The sequence below is a fragment of the Odocoileus virginianus genome, chromosome 22, assembly GCF_023699985.2.
Source record: "Odocoileus virginianus isolate 20LAN1187 ecotype Illinois chromosome 22, Ovbor_1.2, whole genome shotgun sequence".
In the NCBI taxonomy this organism is placed as follows: Eukaryota; Metazoa; Chordata; class Mammalia; order Artiodactyla; family Cervidae; genus Odocoileus; species Odocoileus virginianus.
In genome coordinates this window covers 44,212,543-44,239,906 of record NC_069695.1, presented here as the reverse complement: position 1 = coordinate 44,239,906, position 27,364 = coordinate 44,212,543, and the positions used below count along the sequence as shown (strand labels likewise).

Genomic DNA, 27,364 nt, shown 5'->3' with positions numbered 1-27,364 from the left:
TGTTCTTTTCCATTGCTGTTAATCTTTAATGTATATAAATCTTCTTTAAATATCTCTGTTTAACTTTGCATTTCTATTCTTTCTTTCTTTTCTTTCTGTCCTTTCCTCTCAACATATTTGTGAGTTTTGTTTTCATTGCTTTATTCCCCATCTGGTACCTTACTTTAGTTTTGTTTTCCAGTTTGTGCTTTAGTTAGTCTTGTTCTTAACTGGTAGATGTTATTTTTGGTTTCCTTTGCTCACCATATCAATCCATTGTATTTTATTTTTGTTGGGCTCTTTTGATTTTGCTTATGAATGTACATGTATATGCATATATTCCATTATTTTAATTATTATTTGCCTAATTTTATAACTGCTATTTGTCTGGAGTTCATCTTTGGTATCTCGTTTTTGGGTATGTGTTTAATCTCAGTTAATGCCATAACAAACCATCTGTGGAATCTTCATTCCTGACCAGAGGTCAAGGCCTGAGCCTTTGGAGAGAGAGCACTGACTCCAAGACCCTAGACTACCAGAGAACTAACCCTAGGGAGTATCAAACAGTGAGAGCTCCCTTAAAGGAAACCACTTGAATACAAGACCCAGCATCACCCAACCACCAGTAGCACCCTGTGAAGAATGCTGCATCCAAACAACAACCAAAACAAAAATACAAACCCAATCATCAACAGACAGGATTATCAACTCACTCAGCCTTGCCCATCAGAGGAAAATCAAAACAAAATAAAACAAAACTCAGCAAAATATCACCCTATACAAAGCCTACACAAACCACTGGACCAAACTTAGGAGGGCAGAAAACGAAAGGAATAAAGAATTCAACCTTGAAGCCTGGGAAAAGGAGGCCTCAAACACAATAAGTTAAAAAAAAAAAAAAGAAAAGGCAGAGAAATACTACACAGATGAAGGAACAATATAGAGACACATAAGTCCACATAAATGAAGAGGAAATAGGCAAATTACCTGGAAAAGAGTTCAGAATAATGATAGTAAAGATCAAAAACCTTGCAAACAAAATGGAAGAATCAATTACAAATAGAAGAAATAAAGAATAAGATACAGAGACAAACAACACAATTGTTGAAATTAGAAATATTCTAGAATGAATCAATAGCAGAATATCTGAAGCAGAAGAATGAATCAGTGAGCTGGGAGATAACATGGTGGAAATAACTTCTGAAGTTCGGAATAAAGTAAAAAGAATGAAAAGAACTGAGGATAGTCTGAGAGACCTCTGGGACAGTATCAAATGCAGCAACTTGTGAAGTATAGGGGTCTCAGAAGAAGAGAGAAAAAGAAAGGGTATGAGAAAAATTTTGAAGAGATTATAGTTGAAAATTTCCTCAATATGGAAAAGGAAACTGTCAATCAAGTTCAAGAGGTGCAAAGGGTCCCGTACAGTATAAACTCAAGGAGAAACATGCCAATACACATGCTAATAAAAAATGACAAGGATTAAACTCAAAGAATATTAAAAGCAGCAAGGGAAAAGTAACAAGTAATATACAAAGGAAACCCCATACATTTAACAACTGATCTTTCAGCAGAAACTCTGCAGGCCAGAAGGGAATGGCAGGATATATTTAAAGTACTGAAATCTACAACCAACCAATATTACTCTACCTGGCAAGGATCTCATTCAAAATTGATGGAGAAATCAAAAGCTTTTTAGACAAGAAAAGTTAAGAGAATCAGTACCACCAAACCAGCTTTACAACAAATGTTAAAGGGACTTATATAGTCAGGACATACAAGACAAGGTAAAAGGTCTACAAAATAAAACCCTAAACAATTAAGAAAATGGCAATATATATCAATAATTACTTTAAATATAAACAGATTAAATGCTCCAACCAAAAGACACAGATTGGCTGAATTGATATAAAAACAAGACTGATATATATGCTGTCTACAAGGAACCCACTTCAGACCTAAAGATGTATGTAGACTGAAAGTGAGAAGATGGAAAAATATATCCATACAAATGGAAAACAAATTAATCCTGGAGTAGCAATTCTCATATCAGACAAAATAGACCTTAAAATAAAGAATATTACAAGAGACAAGGAAGGACACTACATTATGATCAAGGGATCAATCCAAGAGGAAGACATAACAATTGTAATTATCTATGCACCTAACATCGCATCCAACCTCATAAGACAAACACTAACAGACATAAAAGGAGAAATTGACAGTAACACAATAATAGTAGGAGACTTTAACACCCCACTCACAGCAATGGACAGATCATCAAAGCAGAAAATTTAATAAGAAAACACAAGTCTTAAATGATACATTAGATGAGATGGATCTCATTGATATCTTCAGAACATTCCATCCAAATGCAGAAGAATACACCTTCTTCTCTAGTGCCCATGGAACATTCTCCAGGATAGACCACATCTTGCATTACAAATCAAACTTCACTAAGTTGAAGAAAATTGAAATTGCTATTAAGCATCTTTTCTGATGACAAAGCTATAAGACTCAATATCAATTACAAGGAAAAAAAACTGAAAACTACAAACACATGGAGATTAAACAATACGTTTCTAAATAACCAACAGGTTACTGAAGAAATCAACAAGGAAATAAAAAAATAATTCTGGAAACAAATGACAACGAAAACACAGCAACTCAAAACCTATGGGGTGTAGCAAAAGAAGTTCTAAGAGGGAAGTTTATAGCAATGCAATCCTCGTCAAAAACAGTGCTGGGAAAACTGGACAGCTACATGTAAAAGAATGAAATGAGAACACTTGCTAACACCATACAAAGATAAACTCAAAATGGATTTAAGACCTACATGTAAGACCAGAAACTGTAAAACTCTTAGAGGAAAACATAGGTAGAACACTCAATGACATAAATCAAAGCCAGATCCTATATGAACCACCTCCTAGAATAATTGAAATAAAAACAAAAGTAAACAAGTGGGACCTGATTAAGCTTAAAAGGTTTTGCACAGCAAAGGAAACTATAAGCAAAGTGGGAATACAACCCTTAGAATGGGAGAAAATAATAGCAAATGAGACAACTGACAAAGGATCAGTTTCCTACATATACACACAGTTCATACAAATCAATACCAGAAAAGCAAACAACCCAATCAAAAAGTGGGAAAAAGACCTAAACAGACATTTTTCCAAAGAAGACATACAGATGGCTAACAAACACATGAAAGGATGCTCAACATCACTCATTATTAGAGAAATGCAAATCAAAACTACAAGTTATCACCTCACACCAGTCAAAATGGCCATCATCAAAAAGTCTACAAAATAAGTGCTGGAGAGGGTGTGGAGAAAAGGGAACACTTTTGCACTGTTGGTGAGGACGTAAATTGATACAGCTGCTATGGAAGACAGTATGGAGATTCCTTAAAAAACTAGGAATAAAACCACCATGTGACTCAGCAATCCTACTCCTAAGCATATACTCTGAGGAAACCAAAATTGAAAAAGACACATGTATCGCATTGTTCATTGCAGCACTATTCACAATAGCTAGAACATGGAAGCAACCTAGATGTCCATCGACAGTTGGATGGATAAAGAAGTACTGGTACATATACGCAATGGAATACTACTCAGTCATAAAAAGAAACATATTTGAGTCAGTTCTAATGAGGTGGATGAACCTAGAGCCTATCATACAGACTGAAGTAAGTCAGAAAGAGAAAGATAAATATCGTATACTAACGCATGTATACTGAATCTAGAAAAATGGCACTGAAGAATTTGTTTACTGGGAAGCAATGAAAAAACAGACATAGAGAATAGACTTATGGATTTGGGGAGAGAGGAGGAGAGGGTGAGATGTATGGAGAGAGTAACATAGAAATTTACATTACCATATGTAAAATAGATAGCCAATAGGAATTTGCTGTATGGCTCAGGAACCTCAAACAGGACCTCTGTATCAACCTAGAGGGGTGGGATGGGAAGGGAGATGGGAGGGAGGTTCTCAAGGGAGGGGATATATTTATATATATATGGCTTATTTATGTTGAGGTTTGACAGAAAACAACAAAATTCTGCAAAGCAATTATACTTCAATTAAAAAAATAAATTAAAAAAACAAACAAAAAAAAAACCAGAAAAGAAGATCATGGTATCCGGTCCCATCACCTCATGGCAAATAGATTGCAAAAAAATGGAAACAGTGACAAACCTTATTTTCTTTGGCTCTAAAATCACTGCAGATGGTGACTGCAGCCATGAAATTGAAAGATGCTTGTTCCTTGGAAGAAAAGCTATGACCAATCTAGACAGCATATTAAAAAGCAAAGACATTACTTTGCTGACCAAAATGAAGCCAAGGGAGATGAAAACATTGATGCTAGGAAGATCATGAATAAATGTAAAACTTGTGGAGTATTTAGAGGGAGCATTAATGGCAACCCACTCCAGTTTTCTTGCCTGGAGAATCCCATGGCTGGAGGAGCCTGGTAGGCTAAGTCCATGGGATCACAAAGAGTTGGACATGACTGAGTGACTGCCCTTTTGGTTTATCTCTTTTGGGAGTTGTTGGCATGTAACCAAGGATATGTCAACCTGACTTAAAGGATTTAATTAGAGATAGTGGTATAAAATTTTAAATTAATATGAATGCATAAGCGCTGTTGTCAGAAACTTCATAGTTAAAAATGAAACTCTTAAATAAGAGAGAAGTTGTGGACAGCTCATAGGAAAAGGAAGAATGCAAATCTGAGTATATCATATTGAATCTGCAGTTATGAAGAAGAGGATAAATAAAGATGGCATAAAAGGGATAAAGAGTGATGACTGTGGAATAGTGCTGACCAAGTTTTGTAGAAAATATCAAGCAAAATAAATAAGATTGAATTATGATCTTAAAAGTTTCTTCCCAGTTCTAAATGAAGGGCTGTCAATTTCTTCTATAGTCTGTAAGCATCATGAGGGCAACTCTCTTTTCTATCATCTTTACTAGCATAAATTCCCTACTTAGGTAAAACTTAAGAGGTATCACGTCTTTAAGAAGGATGCATTGACAGAAAGAAAAGAAGAAAGTTTATAAACTTTTATTTTTGGTTTAAGGTAGAGTTTTTCAATCATGAGCTATCAGAGACCAGTTTAAGTTGGCACATAGTAAGTTCTGAAGAGTTTGAAGAAAAATAAATATAGAAATGATTTATGTAAAGGAATTTTTGCAACACTAATTGGGAAAGCATTTGTCTTGTAAGATTTTAACTTGGGTGTGCTTGGAATACAAACCTATCCTATTAACATTAGAGCTAGCATTCTTAACAGAATGATATGAAACATTAAAACAATTATCCATTATCAATTACTTCATTTTACTCTACCTGCAGACCAGTAAAATGCCTTTGTATTATTAATCTGAGTACTATGAAAAATTACTGAATGCTGACAATCACTGAAACATTTTCACAACATTTTGAAATTTTCTTTTGCTTAGCAGGGATTTCTAAACACATCTACCAATAATATTTTTAAGGAAAGGAATTGAAAAAATATAGACAATTATATAACTAGTAAACCACTCAAAGTTTATAAATGAAACTAAAATTAAAAAAGTAAATAAAGTGAACCAAAAATCTTATAATCATTTAATTATCTTTAAAATCAACTAGATTTCTTAAACCCAAATTGAATTCAAATGTTTTATTCACTGCTTATCAAAGTATACATACATGCATGCTAAATCGCTTTAGTCATGTCCGATTCTGTGTGACCCTATGGACTATAGCCTGCCAGGCTCCTCTGTCCATGAGATTTTCCAGGCAAGAACACTGGAGTGGGTTGCTATTTCCTTCTCCAGGGGATCTTCCTGACCCAGGGACCAAACCCATGTCTCTTAGGTCTCCTGCATTGGCAGGCAGCTTCTTTACCACTAGAACCACCTGGGAAGCCCGATATATACATATTCATATACATATTTGTAATCAGAAATAAAATAGGGTAAACATTTAAGCACTTCATCAGTCCAAGAATCACTCTGAGGTAAGCAATGCCACTTGTACAGATGGGTTTGCCTTACTCAGGGCAGGAACTTACTTGAGACTGTGTGTTTGGGTAGCAATTAGCTGGTTACCTAGCAACAACCCCTCCTCTCAAATCAATGCTGCAAGAATGGTATTGTTTATGTCAGAGAATTGAATAGTTGTTTGCTGGATCTAAAGAGAACAATGTAATATAGTGGTAGGGTGTGAATCTTAATCACAAGAAATTTACAGGGTTTCCTCTAAATTGGGTCAGCTTCCCACTCCTTCCCACTCCTCATCTGATGCTGGAAGTTTGTTTCAAGAGATTATTTAATGGTTAATATGCTGCTTATCAAATAAAAATGAAGAAAACGTCTGACATTTAGTTAATAACATTGATTTTCAGTGCTTTTAAAGCAAACAATGAAAGAGTTACTACATTCACAATAGCATTAGCTCTGGGCAAGATGTAATTTTATCACAATGTGTCCTCAGAAATGAGACAACCCAGGGTAGGGTAGGGTTCTGTTTAAAGAGAGTTCTAGGGTCGTTTAAGGAGAGTTTGAACAAGCTAGACAGGTTTTAGATGATAGCATTTTACCACCTGAAGGTAAAATTACAGAGATATTATTTTGTGTCAAACACATACATAAAGTACTTGTGTTTACAAGTGAGTATAATCATTTGCTATTAATAACTTAGGTAGAAAACATATTTTAATAAACCTCATACCATAAATGTATCACAAATAAATGCCACTCACTCTTTCATCTGTCTAATGGATATTTATTCATAGGGACAGTCTCACCAGCTGCATGCAAAATCAAGGAAGCAAATAATCTGAATAAAATGGAACAACAAGGCCTGAAAACACAGATTTTGATAATGGAAAAATTGAACAGAGTAAATTAGCTTGTATGTTTTCATAGGAAGATGATAAAAAGTAAAGAAAAATATCCATTAGGAGAATGTTAAAATGCCAAGTATGTGGGAGTGAATAGAAAAGGAAAAGAGAGGGACTTAGGTTTATAAAATTTTCCATGATGCAAAAGGACTGAGCCAATTTCTCCCCAGACACAGTCCTGACGTCCAGAGCCAGCTGCTTGCCAGTACGCAGGAACCTGTCATTTGACAGCAGCTTTCGGAGACTCACCCGATACTCACGCCTCCCCCATCCCAGAACACACTGGATGCTATTTTCTCACTGAGCTCCAGCGCAGAGGAATTCCCTATGGGGCAGTAATTGACAGTTGAAGTTACAGCCTGAATTCTCTTCTTTGGAAAATTGTTAACATTTGCTTTAAAAAGGCACGCTCTTCAGATTAAAATTAATCAGAATCTAACAACATATTTTTCCAGTTCCTCAACCCCGGGGATATCAGTAGTTAGAAAAGCAGTATGTTTTCCTTTGAAAATAACCAATAATTATTGACGTCCTTTTAGATTGTGATGTTATTCTTGTAACTATTTTGAATAAACCTGTTAGAAGTCAGGGATTTTAACCAGAAATGTCATTTCCAAAACAATCTCAATACATGCAAAAGTAATTTAGCTGGTCAAAAGTCAAATATTAAAGGAAGAAAGCTGAGAGAAAGACTGAGCAACAGAATCAACAAAATGTTTAGACTAATAACTTATTAGAAAATAAGTGATAATGATAGGAAATTTTATTTCAAATGAATCAATGTGCAGTAAATTTTCTAATATAGGTGTATTATATCAAAGAAAAATTTAAGTAGCAAGAAAGTATAGATTTTCATTTTACAAGGGATCATTGATGTAGAAATTTCTTTTCTTACTCTTCCCCCAAATCGCTTCTGTAAATTATATTATTGTGATAACACAGACATAGTTTTTCACTGATCGAGATGATCAGATTTTTACATTAGGAATTGACATTGATGAGTTTCAGGACTCATCTCTACGTGTCCTGAGCCCCCACAGAACAGCAAACTAATCTCCAGTAGTCCAACAGTTAATTGATGAATGTGTGTTGAAATCCCAGGAGAGAAGGGAGGAAGAAAGAATGAAGGGGGAGAGGAGTGGCTTGGAGAGAGGAGGGAGGTGCTGATTTCAACCCTGTAGCGTCAGGATTGCGTCAATTCGTGTTTCAGCCACGTCTAGAGTCTCGGAGACAAGCTTCTCTAACGAGCCAAAACAGGAACAGGGCTGGAAAATCAGTGTGAGGGCGAGCGAACCTCCCCTCGCTGCCTCTTCCCCACTCCCGGCTTAGGTCCCCTGGGCTTCGCACTGTTGTTTCCAGCTCGAGGAAAAGCCCCTGTCCCTTCAGATCGAGACAAGTGAACCAAGCCAGAGGGTTTCCGTTCAGCACCTCGGACAGAATACGCAACAAAAAATGGCTCCGATCTCTACCAGCCGGGAAGAATTTGGTAAGCAAGTTACTCAACTTAGCACTGCGATTGTTCCCTAAATACTCTGGGGTGTGTGTGTGTGTGTGTGTGTGTGTGTGTCTGTGTGTGTGTGTCTGTGTGTGTGTCTGTGTCTGTGTGTGTGTGTCTGTGTGTGTCTGTGTCTGTGTGTCTCTGTGTGTGTGTGTCTGTGTATCTATGTGTGTGTGTGTCTGTGTGTGTGTTTCCGTGGGATGTTGATTATAAATTCCCCAGGTAAACTGAAAGGAACATGAGAATTGTAAAACGGCAATAGTGACTTAACTCAGTGGTTTCTCTCGACTATTTTTGTCCATAAAATTGCTTTATGCTAGCGCGATTTTACATCCAAGAAGTTCCTAGTCATCCAGGTATCCCTGTAAATTGCAGCACGTGCTAAGTAAAGAAAAGAGATCTGTTTGCTTGTTGGTTTCATTAGTTCTGTAGGTGATTTTTATTTGCATGAAAACCGGTATTTAACTAATTAGGGGAAGCCAAATGGTTCTGTGATTACATAAGGGTTTGATCTCAACATAAAATAACTTGACTATCGGGCATTTAGAATGTATGTTTTATTGCAGAGTGTACCATAAGGCATTAATTTCTCTGCTATGTTTTTCTTGTATTCTTGAAATATGCTACTAGTGAAAGACAGAATCCTACTATTCGAGTGTTAAATAGATATTCAAAATTAATTAGCTGAGCCCACTCTTTTTCACAGGTAACCAGAGGCCAGAGAGATAAGGGAAAATTTGCAGGTCAGTTAGCTAAAAACTACTGGAAACTATACTTAAGACTTACATTTTCCGGTTCAGTTTCCCTTTTCCTATATCTATGCTTAACACTCTTACTCTCCTCCTCTGTTTCAGTGAAAAAAGAAAAAGAGAAAATATCAGAGGTATTTTTTCAAATAGAAAAGTGCTATTTTAGGTTCCATTATATTCCAAAGGCAAGAGATTGGAGTTTTGCTTTATATACATTCAGAAATATCAGGAAATTTATAGAAGTCTGCTATGAAACTGAGTGAAATGAAAGATCTTTGCTCTCAAAACTTTAGGATCTTATTATTAGAGAATACATAGGGAGCAGATGAACCTTTGTATATTATACTAAATATTTTGCCATTTGACATTAATATTAAATGAGACAATATATCATATTATATTCAGGAAGGAATTTCTTTCACAGCTGTCCATTTGACTGATTGAGTTTATATTGTTGTAATATGATATGTATTCCCAGTTTCTGATTGAAAATCAGAAATATTTGAATACTGAGGAATTTTCAGATGCTGTGCTAGTCAAAAATATGTTCTGGTATGGGCCATACGTCTATTTAGAAAAAAAAATACTATTCCTTTTTAAAAATTTTTTTCTTTCTTCATTGAATAAAGAATAAAGAATAGTTCCTGACTTTGCTTTTGCTCCCTGGACTTGGATGATTAGAAAGTCCAGGAGTGTTTTGTTTGTATGTTTGCTTTTTCTTCCCACAGAAACTTAAACAGAAGGAAAAACTGAAAAGCTGATAGTAAGTTTAGCTAATGATCTTTAGCTCTCACCTCATTTTCTTTCTGTAGCATCCACTGCTTTTTCTATCTCGTGAATTCAAAGTATATTTTTCATCTCTACACAATTCAGTTTATTGATATAATTAAACTGCAGAATATTTTTCATTGATGTGTTTCCTGTTTTATCTCCTTTGGTATCTTTGCTGTTGTCATTTCCTAATTTTATATTATTTGAGTTTGGTTTTGTGATTATGAAATAGAAGTTTGAGGGATTGAGGAGCAGAAAAACAAAAGACTATTCTTCCAGGGATTAGTTAAGCAAGCCTTAACCTTTTCCTGACTGGGACTTTTAACTTTATTATTCATTACGTGGGATTAAAAAATAGAATGAAATGGAGCCAGAAGCAGCTATTATTACATTAGTTGTATTATGGTCATTATTAAACATTAACTCAATTCACTGTATCCATATATAGTAATACTGCTTTACTTACACAGTGATATGAATCATTTGTTGGAGAATATACTTACATATGGAACATGATAGGCTTCATGAATAATCAATGTTACATAATGTCAGCAATTAATGTGCCCTCATTCAAGGAATGAATGCCAATTTCAATTTGATCCCCATTTGCCATGTGAAAATGTGCTAGGAAAAAAAAGTCAGTTATGGATAAAATTGAGCTCTAAATTATCTCTGCTCCTTCTTTTCATTACATTTTAAGGAATGGTGATTCATTTATAACCATTCTTTGAGTTTTATCCTATCTAGATAATTAATTTTTACTTTGGATAATTCAGTATTTATTTGAAGAACTTGGGGTAGGTATATGAGTTTGTAGCCTTACAAGCTGTATAATATTAATATTCTGTTGTTCACCTTTTTGTTCTTTTTCCCCTAATATGTGTACTTTTCTTTCATTGTAATTTGGGTAGAAATTATTCATGTTTGTGATAATTGCAGATAATGTTCCATCATTTCTCTCAGCATTTGAAGAATGTGACTTAGAGTTACATAGTAAGAATTGATGCTTCTAGAAAGCCTCAAAATATGGATGAAAATATTATGAAATTAGTACTGATTCATGTGTTTCACTCTATTTGTCTCATGTTGTGAGAAGACAAAGGTAGGTCACAATCATTTAGTATTCCCCCACCCTTAGCCTCAACCAAGTTTTATCCTCTCATTTTATTTGTGAAAATTACTACAAGGAAGGATTTTCTACTTATTCTCTACGTGTCACATCTGTGTTTTTTCCTGAAAGTTATATGAAATTGGTACATAATTCACCCAGAACAGTTGGAAGGCAATTCAATCTGTGCAACATACAGCAATTGTCAGCTTTGGGAGGCTTTTCAAATAGGGTGTTTCCAACTCTGCTCCTTTAATGCATGTTATTGGTCATTTGATTTTTCAGATGAAATCCCCACAGTGGTGGGGATCTTCAGTGCGTTTGGCCTGGTCTTCACAGTCTCTCTGTTTGCATGGATATGCTGTCAGAGAAAGTCATCCAAACCTAGCAAGACTCCTCCATATAAGTTTGTACATGTGCTAAAGGGAGTTGACATTTACCCTGAAAGCCTGAACAGCAAAAAGAAGTTCGGAGCCGATGAGAAAAATGAAGTAAAGAATAAATCAGCTGTGCCAAAGAATTCATTGCATCTTGATCTTGAGAAGAGAGATCTAAATGGCAATTTTCCCAAAACAAATCTCAAAGCTGGCAGTCCTGACCTGGAGAGCGTGACCCCAAAACTCTCTTCAGAAGGGGGAAAAGAGGTAGTTTCCCCCGATAGCTTAAAGTCCAGCACTTCTCTTACTTCAGATGAGAAACAGGAGAAGCTGGGAACCCTCTTCTTCTCCTTAGAGTACAACTTTGAAAGGAAAGCGTTTGTGGTCAATATTAAGGAAGCCCGTGGTTTGCCGGCCATGGATGACCAGTCAATGACCTCTGACCCATACATCAAAATGATGATTCTTCCAGAGAAGAAGCATAAAGTAAAAACAAGAGTCCTGAGAAAGACTTTGGACCCAGCTTTCGATGAGACCTTCACATTCTATGGAATACCCTACACCCAGATCCAGGAACTGGCCTTGCACTTCACAGTCTTGAGTTTTGACAGGTTTTCAAGAGATGATGTCATTGGAGAAGTCCTGATTCCTCTGGCAGGAATTGAATTAACTGGTGGAGAAATGTTAATGAACAGAGAGATTACCAAGAGAAATGTTAGGGTAATTAATTTTTAGTCTTTAAACATATTTATAAATAATCTTTTCTGCATCAAGGGGATTTTTATTAAAACAATGTCTTGTCCATATCATATTTGCCATGTTTAACTATTATTGATCATAATCAAATGGGATCAGGGAGACAGATAGATGAAAGAAACTTTAATGCACTACTGAAATGCTTAAAATATATCAATGATATAAAATAAATAGGGACACTTTATGGATTTATTTAAATATTATTTTTATAACTTTTATGAATTTCTATCACAAGTATTTTGACTAGGACTGCCACTAAAATATGGACAAATATTTCTTACTCATAACAAGTAAAAAATATGTATCAATGTTAGCATAACTGAAATCAAAAATTAAGTCAATTCATCCTGAGTATTTGAAGTTGTATTGACTTTTCACAGAATTGCTTCTTGAGGAAGAGGTACATCATTATATTGAATTATATTCACCTTTGTATTGTATAACAGGAGTTACTCTGCCTTTGTAGTCATACTACTTTTGTAGTTCTAGAATTATTAGAAAATGATAAGACATCAATTAATCAAATTTAATTGTATTTTCCCCTTAAGTATGGAACTGACTTGATTCCAGCTGTGGTGTTTCAGAATACCTGGTGTCTATAAGGCATAGTTTTATAAAATACCATAAAGTTTGTTTTGACTACATCCTCACCTTTGTCTGTTCAAATTAATGAAAGTCAGTATCTAAAATTATTAAGTATTTTGATACACCAGGCTGCTTAGTAGCACAGTGGGAATAAAGATTTGTTTCCTACTCCTTTTCTTGGAGCGCTCATTCACACAGTTACCCCATAGTAGCTTTTTTTATAAATGTGTATTGCAGTTTTAGGAGTTCTAGTCAGCCATCATTCTTAGCTATAATCAAACCCCGAGTTACTATTTGTTTATTTCAGTTAGAACTTGTAGTTTGATTTTTTGGTCATCTTATCTAATGTTAAAGTAAAAACAGATGTAAGTCTTATGTAAAAAATAAATTCTATGATACTATTCAAAGACAAAGCAATTCTCTCCAATATTTAGCTCATTCCTTGGATTAAAGGAGAATTTGGGGTAGGGTTGGGGAAACAAGTTCTAACTCAAGCAGCCCTCTGGGCCAAGAGAATGGTGGGTGTCAAACTAAATTTCAGGTTTTCTGAATTCAAATTTTAATAATGTCTGTTCTAAAGGATTTGAAATAAATAACTGAACATGAATCAGTTTCCCATATACAGATCTATCAAAATAATTAGATAATGTTAATTACCATTAATAACTTAATTAAAGTGGAGAGTTAATGAAAAATCAAAAACTAAAAATACCTCTCTGTAAGCTATATTCTAAATATCCCCGTTAAAAACGTTTCTAGTGATGAGTGTGGCTAACTCATTATGAATTTTAACATTCTGCAGTACCTAAAAAGTCCACAAGATGGCAGATAGTTGTTCTTAGGAGGTGATGGCCCTGCATACATACTTTTAGTTACTCTGATTCTTTAGCACATTAAAGTACAATAAGGAAGTGTAAATTATACCACTTTAAATGTTGATAAAAGTATATATTTCAAAACTAAAGAATACTAAAACTATTTTTATATCTTACCTCTTTTTGTTTAGAAATCTTCAGGACGGGGTGAGTTATTGATCTCTCTCTGCTATCAGTCCACCACAAATACTCTTACTGTGGTGGTTTTAAAAGCTCGGCACCTGCCTAAATCTGATGTGTCTGGACTTTCAGGTAAGAATGCTTTGAAAAACATAGGCTCAATGAAAAATGAGCTATATATTGGGGAAAACAGTTAACAACTAACACTGGCCTATGATTTGTATTTACCCTTTATTCACAATTACAAATGATGTGATTGTTCCTCTGTTTCTCATTTTATGGAACAAGTGTGAGCCAATGCCATTAACAAAAAGAAGAAAACTAAGTAGTTGTAAAATACAAGACTAACTTAGTATGTGATAGATGTCTGATTGAATAAAGTTGAAGCATGAAGCAGTGATAAATGCAGAAGAAAACAATAAGCTATAGGAAAAGTTCTTAATTTTAGAATTTGAAATGAACCTGCCTACCCTTACACGTCCATTATTTTTATTATCTTTCTTTCAATTCATTATGTATCTATTGTCTGTTTTAAGAATTAGCTTTTAGTTTTGTGACTAGCTTTCACACACACACAAATATTTTGCTATATGAGAAAGAACATGTGACCTATGGGTTAAAATGATCTGAGTTCAAACCCTAACCCTTCTGTTTCTTAGCATAGTAATCTTGGTTATGTTTCTTAAACTCTATACAAACTGGACATAATAGTACTTACCTTGAAGGGGGTTGTGAAGACTGGATATATACATATATGTGTATATATGTATATAGATTTCATTCATATATATGTGTATATATGTGTATAGATTTCATTCATATATATATAAATTCATTCATATATATATTCATTCATATATATAATGAAATATATACATTTCATTCAATATCACCTAGAGCTATTATCAGTTATAATTTTATAATTAAGTAATGGAAGCTGAAAACATGATCTTAAAGATATAGGTTAGGAAGCTAAAATGAACTCTTGAAGCCAGAATACGGCAAAATAATGTAAGTAAATAGGTGACAAAGTAGCATTATCTTAAAATCCACAGGATACATGTGACACAAGGAATATAAATACAGGGTAACAGGAAACGAGCACATCGGGTGATTAAAGGACCACAGAAAAATTAAAACTGAAAAAGGCATTGTCATTGTGAACTCTAAATTCCCATTGCCCCATTCAAAAGAGAAAGCAGAGAGGTAGAGAGACTTACCCAAAGTCAGACAGCTCAGTAAGGTTAGACGCTGTGTAATGTTCTTTCCTTCTAGTCCTTTCTCGGGAATGAGTTACCAGTAATCAGAATGTGTTATTAGAACATTCTCTTTCCTCCCCCTTTATGTCATCACTTCATCCTGCCATTACAGTTCTTTCCTATCCTCTGTTATCTCTCATGTTTTACATTCTTACTTATTTTCAACTTGTTGACAAAAGAGAAGCCACGCTTTATCCATATTTTCACTTCATTCTGACTCATTTTCATTATAATCACATTTTGTCGGTATGCGGTAATATCTAAGGACACCGTTATCTTGAGATCAGAGTTCCTGCCTCGTTCTGCCATGTATCTGTTGTGTATCATTGCAGATCCCTATGTCAAAGTGAACCTGTACCATGCCAAAAAGAGAATCTCTAAAAAGAAGACGCATGTGAAGAAATGCACCCCCAATGCAGTGTTCAATGAACTCTTTGTCTTTGACATTCCTTGTGAGGGTCTAGAAGAGATAAGTGTTGAATTTCTGGTTTTGGATTCTGAAAGGGGATCCCGGAATGAGGTGATTGGGAGGTTGGTCCTGGGAGCGGCAGCAGACGGGGCCAGTGGCGAGCACTGGAAAGAGATCTGTGACTATCCCAGGAGGCAGATCGCCAAGTGGCACGCGCTCTGCGATGGTTAGCACCCGAGCTGTGATGAATTGGAACTTAACGATTTTTACTAGTCAAGGAGAAATTTTCCTTTTTTCCCCTGACACGTGAGTGCAAACTTTTTGTTGTTGTTGTTAGAAATGGATTGAATTAGCAGAAAGTAACTGTAAATGTGTATCATGATCATTTCCTCTTTGTTAAGAGAATCTGGATAAATTTCATAAGATATTCAATTTCCCCTGCAGGTTACTTGAGCATTCTAAGAATACTGCTCTGTAGTCTCAAATTATGGATGTGGTGATAATCTCATTGGAACGCATCACTAAAAATCAATGTGATTATTAGGATTTAGAAATAAAAAGCATGCTTTCTCTTATGAAAATTCACCCATTGTTCATCAAGTGGAGAAATAAATTTTTCTTTAAACCCAAAGATATTAAACAAATGTTCTAGATTGCTTTATTAATTATTGATATGTCATTTACATATAGTTTTCCTGATTATAAAAGTATATGATTATTGTTCTTTGGTTTGTAATAATTTGACACAACTTTATCATAAGAGAGGTAAACTTAGGTTTGTTGGGAAAAAAAAAAGCAGTAAACAAAATGAGATGAGAAATCATTTTATTAAAGGGCTGAGTTGAGGACACTGTAACCAAAATATGATTTCCTCCCTCTGTGATTACATGTGGGTCAAATGTAAAATATAGTCTCACACAAGACCCATGGCCTTGCATTATTCTCTGCTTGTGACAAGACTCAATGTGGCCTAAAAAAGCCCTATATATTTTTGTGAAGTTGTTGAGTTGGCTAATGAGTGAAAAAATAAACTTCAGCTAGAAATCCAGTTAGAAATGCAATTTTCCTAGAGGAAATATGTATAGTTTATAAGTGTACATCCAGGTGTATCCCTTGAACATAGAGAGGTCATGGGTGACCTCTTCATTTGCTTGTTCTCTCCCAGAGAGGACTAAGTTATTATTTGAAAAGAAATGAAGACAAAAAGTCATAAAGTTTCAGTCATTGCTAGATAGAAAATTTTACTTTAACCAACAATTTATAGAAAATAGTCATATGGCAAGCCTAATATACTTTACCTATGTTCATACATAACATATTTATGCTGCCAAATTAACACAGTAGAGTATGTTTCACCATCTTTTCTAGGCTAATTTGTCTTGAGCTCTTGTCTGTGGACCAGTTTATAAACTTGTATCTTGTACTGCTTTCCAGTGCCAGGGCTCTGTGATTACTTGGAGAGAATTTACTTGAGGTAATATCACTGTATTTGAGTGTTTAGAAAAGCAAAAGTGAAACTCAGGTACAGTTGAATTTTAAATATGCAAGTTAGAAATGAAGTCTACTGAAAACTTTACATTTTGAGTCAGGTTTTGTGTCAGTGCTCCAGCAATTTTTGAGAATGTGTTTGATATCAGTGTTTGTAAAATCTATGACAATACATTTTCCAAACAACATATACATACTTTTTATGATTATGCTGAAAGTAGGAAATGTTTTACACTCTGTATACAAAAAGTGAAATCAACCTCTCTTTTGAGCTTTAAGATGATTTTGGAATTAGACGAGACTATTCTCCAATCATTGTTTTCATGCCATCACAGAGTCACGTCCTAGCATCTTGGTCCACTCAGCATTTCTGTTAAATAAACTGTAGTCAGTACATGGTTTGGGTAAATCATATGGCCTTTTTATGTTTCTATATTTGGTATCATGAGCCAAGAAATATAATATATTTTGAAGCCCTTAAACATTAAAAAAAGTAAACCCTAAGTATCCTTCACAGTTGCCAGAAGTTAATGATGGTACCAAAAGAAGTATGGTCGTTGGAGGAGGGACAATAAAGCCAACAGCAGATAATTACAAGATGACAATAACTAATTTGTAAATAGTTTTTTTTTTTTAATTTAAAGTGTTTTTCATTGTGAAAAGTCAAGTAAAACTATTTGCAATTATTGTTAAGTAAAAAAAGAAGAAAAACTAGAACAGGACTGAAGTAGGCAGAGGCACAGTGATCGCATTATCTTCTGAAAATCCTGTTTTATATGATATTACAATATCAGTGTGATCTTGAATTCTGTTACAAATTCTGCACTGTATTAAACATATAAATTAATTGTTTGTCTTATTAGCCAATCTAACCACTCTAGTGGGGAGAGGTCCATGTTTGAAGAACTGTGTAACTTAGTAACTGATTTGTTCTGATGTTGTAACTTAATAGAAGTGGTTTGGAAGGAAGCATGGTGTATGAGATGGTGTCTGTTCTTTTGTGCCAGCTCTGTATGATGTTTGTAAGATCATGTTTATAAAACATGAATAAATGGCTGCTTTTGCCCAACGCATTTCAACTCAAACTTTTCTGTCAGTGGATTCTCTTCTTTCTAAGTTCTCAAGTTTCCCTAACAGATCATCTGGCACAGATTAAGGAACATAATGACTTGGCACCAAGATCTCCACATATCTTGCTGTATTTTGGTTAATCTTAATAAAATTCATTCAGGACAGATACCATTATCCATCTACAGGAGCAAAACCTGAAGCTAAAGGAGCTTTGGCAGTTGACTCAAGTTCACATGGATGGTATGTGCAAAGATTTCATCATATTCCTCATTCTTCTCTCTATGGCAGGCCAATCTCCTCCAGGAATCCTCATAAATTGGCTCTGTTAGATTCTTAAAATTGTTCATGCCCACATTCTTTAACTATTTCTTTATGTATTTTGTTCCTTTTATCATTTTCTATCACAATTTTTAAATTTAATCTTTCTTTTACTGTTTTTTATGATTTTATCTCTCGCTTTAGTCTCTTTCATTACCTGTTTTGTTTTGGGGCTTCCCAAGTGGTGCTCTTTACCACTTCCCAGGTGGTAAAGAGCCCACGTGCTAATGCAGGAGACACAAGAGACTTGGATTTGATCCCTGGGTCTGGAAGATCCGCTGGAGGAGGGCACAGCAACCCACTCCAGTGTTCTCGCCTGGAAAATCCCATGGAGAGAGGAGCCTGGGTGGCTATAGTCCATATGGTCGCACAGAGTGGGAGATGACTGAAGTGACTTAGCACACATTTTCTATTACTATTTTTTATTTTCTTTTTAATTTTTCCTATATCTTTGCATTGGATAGGTTTATTTAGTAAAATGGTACTGAAATGGAAGTCTTGATCTCTTCCAAAGAAAGGTAGGAAAAAACCTGAGGACATATACAATGCTTCCTTTAGACACCAGCTAAAGTAAATGGAGCTATGGGATTAATCACAAGGAGGATCAGCCTTTTTTTTTTTTTTTTTTTAAACAGAACTAGTCTATATGGAGGTGTTCTATATTATCATAATTGTATCAACAGCTTTGTAAATGTAATGTAACCAAAACTTCCTGCCATTATATTTTTGTTCTAAAGCACATTAATTATATTGAATGTGCTCATATATGTCAAAAGACTTAGTTGGTGATTACATCTAAGGGCTCAAATATATTTTAGGCCTACTTAGCAAAAGCAGCCAGGGCCACTGAGGAGATTTTCCGTGGAATTAGTCATTAGAGAAATGCTGATTAAAACCACAATGTGATATCAAACACACCTTATTAGAGTGTCTAAAAGCAAAGAGTTTGAACATGCTGAGTGTTGGTGAGAATTTCTTTGAGATTTTAGCAGGTTTTTAATAGAAGTTGATAATCTGATTCTAAAATTGATACAAATATACAAGTATCTAGAATAAATGAAACAACTTTGAAATAAAGAACAAGTGGTACAGGGCGATGGTGGCCTCCTAGAACAAGTTGGGGAGCTTTCCTTCCTCTGCTACTTTCTGAAAGAGTCTGAACAGGATAGGTGTTAGCTCTTTTCTAAACTTTAGGTAGAATCTGCCTGTGAAGCCATCTGGCCCTGGGCTTCTGTTTGTTGGAAGATATTTCACCATACTTAAGATTTTTGTGCTTGTAATTTGTCTGTTCATATTTTCTCTTTTTTTCATGGTTCACTTTTGGAAGGTTGCACTTTTCTAAGGATTTGTCCATTAATTCCAAGTTGTCAATGTTATTGGCATACAGTTGCTCATAGTAGTCTCATGATTCTTTGTATTTCTCTGTTGTCCATTGTATCTTCTCCTTTTTCATTGCTAATTTTATTGATTTGAGTCTCTTCCTTTTATTTCTTGATGAGTCTAGCTAATGGTTTGTCAGTTTTATCTATTCAGAGAAACAGCTTTTATTTTTATTGATCTTTGCTATCAGTTCTGTTCAGTCACACAGTTGTGTCTGACATTTTGTGACCCCATGAACTGCAGAATACTGGGCTTCCCTGTCTGTCACCAACTCCCAGAGCTTGCTCAAACTCATGTCCATTGAGACAGTGATGCCATACAACCATCTCATCCTCTGTCATCCCCTTCTCCTCCTGCCTTCAAATTTACCAGCATCAGGGTCTTTTCCAATGAGTCAGTACTTCGCAACAGGTGGCCAAAGTATTCGAGCTTCAGCTTCAGCATCAGTCCTTCCAATGAATATTCAGGACTGATTTCCTTTAGGATTGACTCGCTTGATCTCCTTGCAGTCCAAGGGACTCTCAAGAGTCTTCTCCAACACCGCAGTTCAAAAGCATCAGTTCTTCAACGCTCACTCTCACGTCCATACGTGACTACTGGAAAAACTATAACTTTGACTAGATGGACCATTGTTGGCAAAGCAATGTCTCTGCTTTTTAACACACTGTCTAGGTTTGTCTTAACTTTCTTTATAGGGAGCAAGTGTCTTTTAATTTCATGACTTCAGTTACCATCCACAGTGATTTTGGAGCCCAAGAAATTAATGTCTGTCACTGTTTCCCTTATTTCCCCACATGTTTTGCCATGAAGTGATGGGACCCTGGATGCCATGATCTTAGTTATTTGGATGTTGAGTTTTAAGCCAGTCTTTTCACTCTTCTTTTTCAGTTTTTATCAAGAGGCTCTTTAGTTGCTCTTCAATTTCTGCCATAAGGGTGGTGTCATCTGCATATCTGAGGTTATTGATATTTCTCCCAGCAATCTTCATTCTAGCTTGTGCTTCATTCAGCCTGGCATTTCACATGATGTATTCTGTGTAGAAATTTAATAAGAAGGGTGATAATATACACCTTGATGTACTCATTTTCCAGTTTGGAACCAGCATGTTTTTCTATATCTGGTTCCAACTGTTGCTTCTTGGCCTGCATACAGATATCTCTGAGGGCAGGTAAGGTGCTCTGGTATTCCCATGTCTTTCAGAGTTTTCTATAGTTTGTTGTGATCTACACAGTCAAAGGTTTTGGTGTAGTCAATAAAGCAGAAGTACACGTTTGTCTGAAATTCTCTTGCTTTTTTCTATGACTTTTGCTATGGTCTACTTCATTTATTTTCATATTTTTGTTCTGATCTTTATGGTTTTTTTTTACTTTTGCTAACTTTGAGGGGCTTTTTATTGTTTTTCTTTTTTCTAGTTGCTTTAGATATGAGGTTAGGTTGTTTATTTGATGTTTCTCTTGTATCTTGCAGTAGTCTTGTTTCACTGTTAATTTCCCTCTTAACACTGCTTTTACTGCATAATATAGGTTTTGAATGGTCATATTTTCGTTATCACTTTTTCTAGGTATATTTTTATTTCTTTTTTGAGTTTTTCAGTGGTCTGTTCATTATTCAGAAGTATGCTTTTTAGGCTTCATGTATTTGTGTTTTTTATAGCTTTTTTCCCCTTGCAGTTGATATATAATCTAATAGCATTGTATTCAGAAAAGGTGGTTGAAATGACATAAATTTTAAAAAATTTACCAAGGCTTGATTCTTGGCCCAAGATGGTATCTATCCTGGAGAATGTTCCATGTGCATTTGAAAAAAAAAAAAAAAAAACTATTGTTTTTGTGTGAAAGACCTTGTAGATATCAGTTAGGTCCAACTGGTCCAATGTACTGTTTTAAGCTTGTATTTCCTTGTTAATTTTCTGTCTGCATGATCTGTCAATTGGTGTGAGTAGGGTATTAAAATCCCTCAATGTTATTGTGCTACTATTGATTTCCCTTTATTAGTTGTTAGCATTTGTCTTAAGTATTGAGGTGCTCCTATATTGGATGCATATATATTTATAACTGTATGTCTTCTTCTTGGATTGATCCCTTGATCATTATGTAGTCTCCTTTGTCTTTTATAATGTCTTTATTTTAAAGTCTATTTTACCTGATATGAGTATTGCTACTCCTGCTTTCTTTGGCCTCTGTTTGCATGGAACATCTTTTTCCAGTCCCTCTGTATGTGTGTCCTATGTTTGAAGTGGATCTCTTGTTCATGGAATTATAGCAGTCCTATTTTGTATCCATTCAGCCAATATATGTCTGACAAAGTAGAAAGATGTGTATTTATCTTCTTCTGCAAGAACCCCAAAATTGCAATTACCTGCTGCACAAACATTGACAGGAGAATGTTGGAACCCACCGAAAGAAGATAAGCCTCTTAGTCTCATCCACCAGAGGGCAGACAGAATGAAAAGCACAATCACAGAAACTAATCAAAATAATCACATGGATCACAGCTTTGCATAACAATGTAACAATAAACATGCCATGTAGAGCCACCCAAGGTGGACAGATCATGGTGCAGAGTTCTGATAAAATTCTGTCCACGAGAGAAGGAATGGAAAACCACTTCAGCATTCTTGTCTTAAGAACCCCGTGAACAGCATGAAAAGGCAAAATGATATAAAATTGAAAGATGAACCCCCAGGTCTGTAGGTGTCCAATATGACACTGGAGAAGACAGTAGAGATAGCTCCAGAAGGAATGAAGAGGCCAAACCAAAGTGAAAATGATGTCCAGCTGTGGATGCGTCTGGTGGTAAAAGTCAAACCCAATGCTGTAAAGAACAATATTGCATAGGAACCTGAAACACTAGGTTCACGAATCAAGGTAAATTAGAAGTGGTCAAATAGGAGATGGTAAGATTGACCATCAACAGTTTAGGAATCAGTGAACTAAAATGGATGGGAAAGGATGAATTTAATTCAGATGACCATTATATCTACAACTGTGGGAAAGAATCCCTTAGAAGAAATGGAGTAGGCCTTGCAATCAACAAAACAGTACAAAATGCAGTACTTGGGTGCAACCTCAAAAATGACAGAATGATCTTGATACATTTCCAAGGCAAACCACTCAATGTGACAGTAATCCTAGTCTATGCCCCAACCACTAAGGCTGAAGAATTTGAAGTTGAATGGTTCTATGAAGCACTATAAGACCTTCTAGAAATAACAACAAAAAAGAAAAAAAAGAAAAAGATGTCCATTGCACCATAGGGGACTGGAAGGCAAAAGTAGGAAGTCAAGAGATACCTGGAGTAACAGGCAAGTTTGGCCTTGGAGTGAAAAATGAAGCAAGGCAAAGGCTAACAGAGTTTTACCAAGAGAACAAACTGGTCATAGCAGACAATTTCTTCCAATAACACAAGAGATGACTACACGTGGATATCACCAGATGGTCAATACTGAGATTAGTTTGATTATATTCTTTGCAGACAAGAATGAAGATGCTCTATGCAGTCAGCAAAAACAAGTGGAGTTGACTGTGTCTCAGATCATGAGCTCTTTGCTGGAAGATTCAGACTTAAATTTAGAAAGTAGGGAAAACCACTAGGTCATTCAGGTATGATCTAAATCAAATCCCTTATGATTACCCAGTGGAAGTAACAAATAGACTCAAGGGATTAGATCTGATAGACAAATGCATGAAGAATATGGACAGAGGTTCATAACTTTGTACAGGAAGGGGTGATAAAAACCATCTCCCTAAAAAATAAATGCACAAATGCAAAATGGTTGTCTGAGGAAGCCTTACAAATAGCAGAGAAAAGAAGAGATGAGAAAGACAAAGGAGAAAAGGAAAGATCTGTCTGAAGGCAGAGTTGCAAAGAATAGCAAGGAGAGATGAGAAACCCTTCTTAAGTGAACAGTGAAAAAGAGAGAGAGAGAGAAACAATAGAATGGGAAAGACTAGTGATCTCTTCAAGAAAATTAGAGATACCAGTGGAACATTTCATGCAAAGATGGGCACAATAAAGGACAGAAACAGTATGAATCTAACAGAAGCAGAAGATAGTAAGAAAAAGTTGGAAGAATATACAGAAAAACTGTACAAAGAAAGGTTTTAATGACCCAGGTAACTGTGATGGTGTGATCAGTCACCTAGAGCACTCATCAGGAAGTGTGAAGTCAAATGGGCCGTAAGAAGCATTGCTATAAACAAACTAGTGGAGGTGATGGAATTCCAGCTGAGATACCTCAAATCCTAAAAAAATGATGCTATTAAAGTGCTGCACTCAATATGCCATGAAATTTGGAAAACTCAGCAAAGTCCACAGGACTAGAAAATATCAGTTATCAATCCAATCCTGAAGAAGAGCAATGCCAAAGAATATTCAAACTCCTGCACAATTACCCTCTTTTCACATACTAGCACAGAAATGCTCAAAATTGTTCAAACTAGGCTTCAACAGTATGTGAACTGAGAAATTCAAGATGTACAAGTTGTATTTAGAAAAGACAAAGGATCCAGAGATAAACATGTCAACACCTGTTGGGTCATAGAAAAAGCAAGGGAATTCCAGAAAAAACAACCTCTGTTTCACTGACTACACTAAAGCCTTTGATTGTGCAGATCAAAGCAAACTGTGGAAATTCTGAAAGAGATGGTAATGCAAGGCCACCTTCCTTGCCTCCTTAGAAAACTGTGTGCAGGTCAAGAACCAACAGAAACAGTAAGACATGGAAGAATGAACTGGTTTAAAATTCAGAAAGGAGTACATCAGAACTGTATGTTGTCTCCCTGCTTATTTAACTTATCATGTGAAATGCAGGGCTAGATGAAGCTCAGTCTGGAATCAAGATTGCCAAGAGAAATATCAATAACTTCAGACATGCAGATGATACCACCTTAATGGCAGAAAGCAAGAGGAACTGGAGAACCTCTTGGTGAAGGTGAAAGAAGAGAGTGAAAAAGCTGACCAGAAACTTAACATTCAAAAAACTAAGGTCATGACATCCAGTCCCACAACTTCATGGCAAATAGATGGTGGAGAGCAGACTGTTTCTTTCAGCTCCAAAATCACTGTAGATGATAACTGCAGCCATGAGATTAAAAGACACTTGCTCTTTGGAAGAAAAGATATGACAAACCTAGACAGTGTATTTTAAAAAAAAGTAGAGATGTTACTTGAAGACAAAAGTCTGTCTAGTCAAAGCTATGGTTTTCCCTGTAGTCATGTATGGATGTGAGAGCTGGGCCACAAAGAAGACTTAACACCAAAGAATTGATGCTTTTGAACTGTAATATTGGAGAATAGTTTTGGAAGTCCCTGGCCAGCAAATGTATCAAACCAGTCAATCCTAAAGGAAATCAAGCATGAATATTCATTGGACAGATTGATGCTAGACCTGAAGTTTCTATACTTTAGCCACCTGAAGCAAAGAGCTGACCCATTGGAAAAGACCTTGATATTTGGAAAGATTGAAGGAAGGAGGAGAAGGAGACAACAGAGGATGAAATGGCTGGATGGCATCACTGCCTCAATGCATATGAGTTTGAGCAAACTCTGGGAGATAATGGACAGGGAAGCCTGGCATGCTGCAGTTCAGTTCAGTTGCTCAGTTGTGTCTGACTTTTTACAACCCCATGAACCACAGCATGCCAGACATCCCTGTTCATTACCAACTCCCAGAGTCTACCCAAACCCATGTCCATTGAGTCAGTGATGCCATCCAATCTCACCCATCCTCTGTCGTCCCCTTCTCCTCCTGCCCTCAATCTTTCCCAGCATCAGGGTCTTTTCAAATGAGTCAGCTCTTTGCATCAGGTGGTCAAAGTATTGGATTTTCAGCTTCTACATCAGTCCTTCCAATGAACACCCAGGAATGATCTCTTTTAGGATGGACTGGTTGGGTCTCCTTGCAGTCCAAGGGACTCTCAAGAGTCTTCTCCAACACCACAGTTCAAAAGCATCAATTCTTCAGCACTCAGCTTTCTTTATAGTCCAACTCTCACATTGATACATGACCACTGGAGAAACCATAGCTTTGACTAGATAGACCTTTGTTGGAAAAGTAATGTCTCTGCTTTTTAACATGCTATTTAAGTTGGTCATAACTTTCCTTCCAAGGAGTAAGTGCCTTTTAATTTCATGGCTGCAATCACCATCTGCAGTGATTTTGGAGCCCAGAAAAATAAAGTCAGCCACTGTTTCCACTGTTTCCCCATCTATTTCCCATGAAGTGATGGGACCAGATGCCATGATCTTAGTGTTCTGAATGCTGCAGTTAATGTGGTCCCAAATAGTTGGACACGACTGAGTGACTAAACAGCAAATGTGTTTCATTGGAGCATTTAACCTATTTATGTTTAATTTTTGATAAGTATTTTCCCATTACCATTCACTTTCTTGTTCTGGGTTTGTTTTTATAGGCCTTTGCTGTGTTTCCTGTGTAGAGAAATTTCTTTAGCATTTGTTCAAGAGCTGATTTGGTTCTGGTGAATTCTCTTAACTTTTGCTTGTCAGTAACACTTTGATTTCTCCTCAAATCTGAAAATGGTCCTAGGTGGATAGAGTATTTTTGGTTATAGGTTTTTCCTTTTCCTCATTTTATAAATATTCCTGGCATTTCCTTTTGGCTGAAATGTTTCTGTTGAAACATCAGGGGTTAGCCTTATGGGCTTGCATATGTTGCTTATCCTCTGCTGCTTTTATCATTTGTTCTTTGTATTTAATTTTTGTTAGTTTGATTAATATGTGTCTTGGTGAGTTACTCTGGATTTATCCTGTGTTAGACTCTGGGCTTCCTGGACTTCGGTGGCTATTTCCTTTCCCATTTTAGGGAAGTTTTTGGTTATCTCCTCAAATACCTTTCCTTGCCCTTTCCTTTTGTCTTCTTCTGGTGCTCCTATACTTTGAATGTTGGGTGTTTCATGTTGTCCCAGAGGTCTCTGAGGCTGTCCTCATTTCTTTTTATCCTGTTTCCTTTATTCTTCTCTGCTTCATTTACTTCCAGCATTCTATCTTTTAGCTCATTTATCCATTCTTCTGCCTCAGTTACTTCACTGTTGGTTTCCTCTAGAACATTTTTTATTCTCAGTTATTACACTGTTCATTATTGACCATTTATTCTTTAATTCTTCCAAATCTTTGTCAAGCTTTTCTTATACATCTCTATTCATGCCTCCAGTTTATTTATCCATGACCTCATTTTGTTTGAAAGATTTTGGAGCATCTTTACTATCATTGGAGTCACAAAGAGTTGCATATGACTAAGTTACTAACAATTTCACACTTCCTACTGTCATTATTCTGAGTTATTTTCCAGGTAGACTCCTTATTCCTCCTTGTTTTTCTGGTCTGGTGGGTTTTACCATGTTCCTTCACCTGCTGCATATTTCTCTATCTTTTAATTTTGTTTATTTTTTTTTGTCCTTGGGTCTCCCTTCTACCGGCGGGGTTGTAGTTCCTCTTAGTTGTGGAGTCTGCACGGAGTCTCCATGGAGTCTCCATTGGTGGGGTTTGACCAGGGCCTTGTGAAGATTTCTTGGTTGGGAGGATGTGTTCTTGTGTCCTGGTGGGTGGAGCTGGATCTCATATCTCTGAAGAGTAGTGCTGTGTCCAATAGTATGTCTTGGGGATGTCTGTGGGTTTTGTATGGCTTTGGGCTGCCTGTCTGCTAATGTGCAGAGTTGTGTTCCTGTTTTGCTGAAGGGCTGGTATGAGGGATATTGCACTGGG

The 27,364-nt window shown here is 36.0% G+C and overlaps 1 protein-coding gene across 1 annotated transcript; it reads left to right on the top strand.

The window, feature by feature from the left end:
• Window positions 1-8,058: 8,058 nt before the first annotated feature.
• Window positions 8,059-17,958, top strand: SYT4 (synaptotagmin 4). Its single transcript, XM_020912581.2, has 4 exons — window positions 8,059-8,364; window positions 11,290-12,101; window positions 13,729-13,849; window positions 15,309-17,958. Exons 1-4 carry the CDS (start codon window positions 8,331-8,333, stop codon window positions 15,614-15,616), a joined length of 1,275 nt encoding a protein of 424 aa, XP_020768240.2. The 5' UTR covers window positions 8,059-8,330; the 3' UTR covers window positions 15,617-17,958.
• The last annotated feature ends 9,406 nt before the right edge of the window (window positions 17,959-27,364 follow it).

Excerpts from the sequence above, each read along its gene's own strand:
- SYT4 (XM_020912581.2), top strand. The coding sequence starts at position 8,331 with ATGGCTCCGATCTCTACCAGCCGGGAAGAATTTG. Across the intron at positions 8,365-11,289 it reads TACCAGCCGGGAAGAATTTG|ATGAAATCCCCACAGTGGTG; the intron begins GTAAGCAAGTTA and ends TTGATTTTTCAG. Across the intron at positions 12,102-13,728 it reads TTACCAAGAGAAATGTTAGG|AAATCTTCAGGACGGGGTGA; the intron begins GTAATTAATTTT and ends CTTTTTGTTTAG.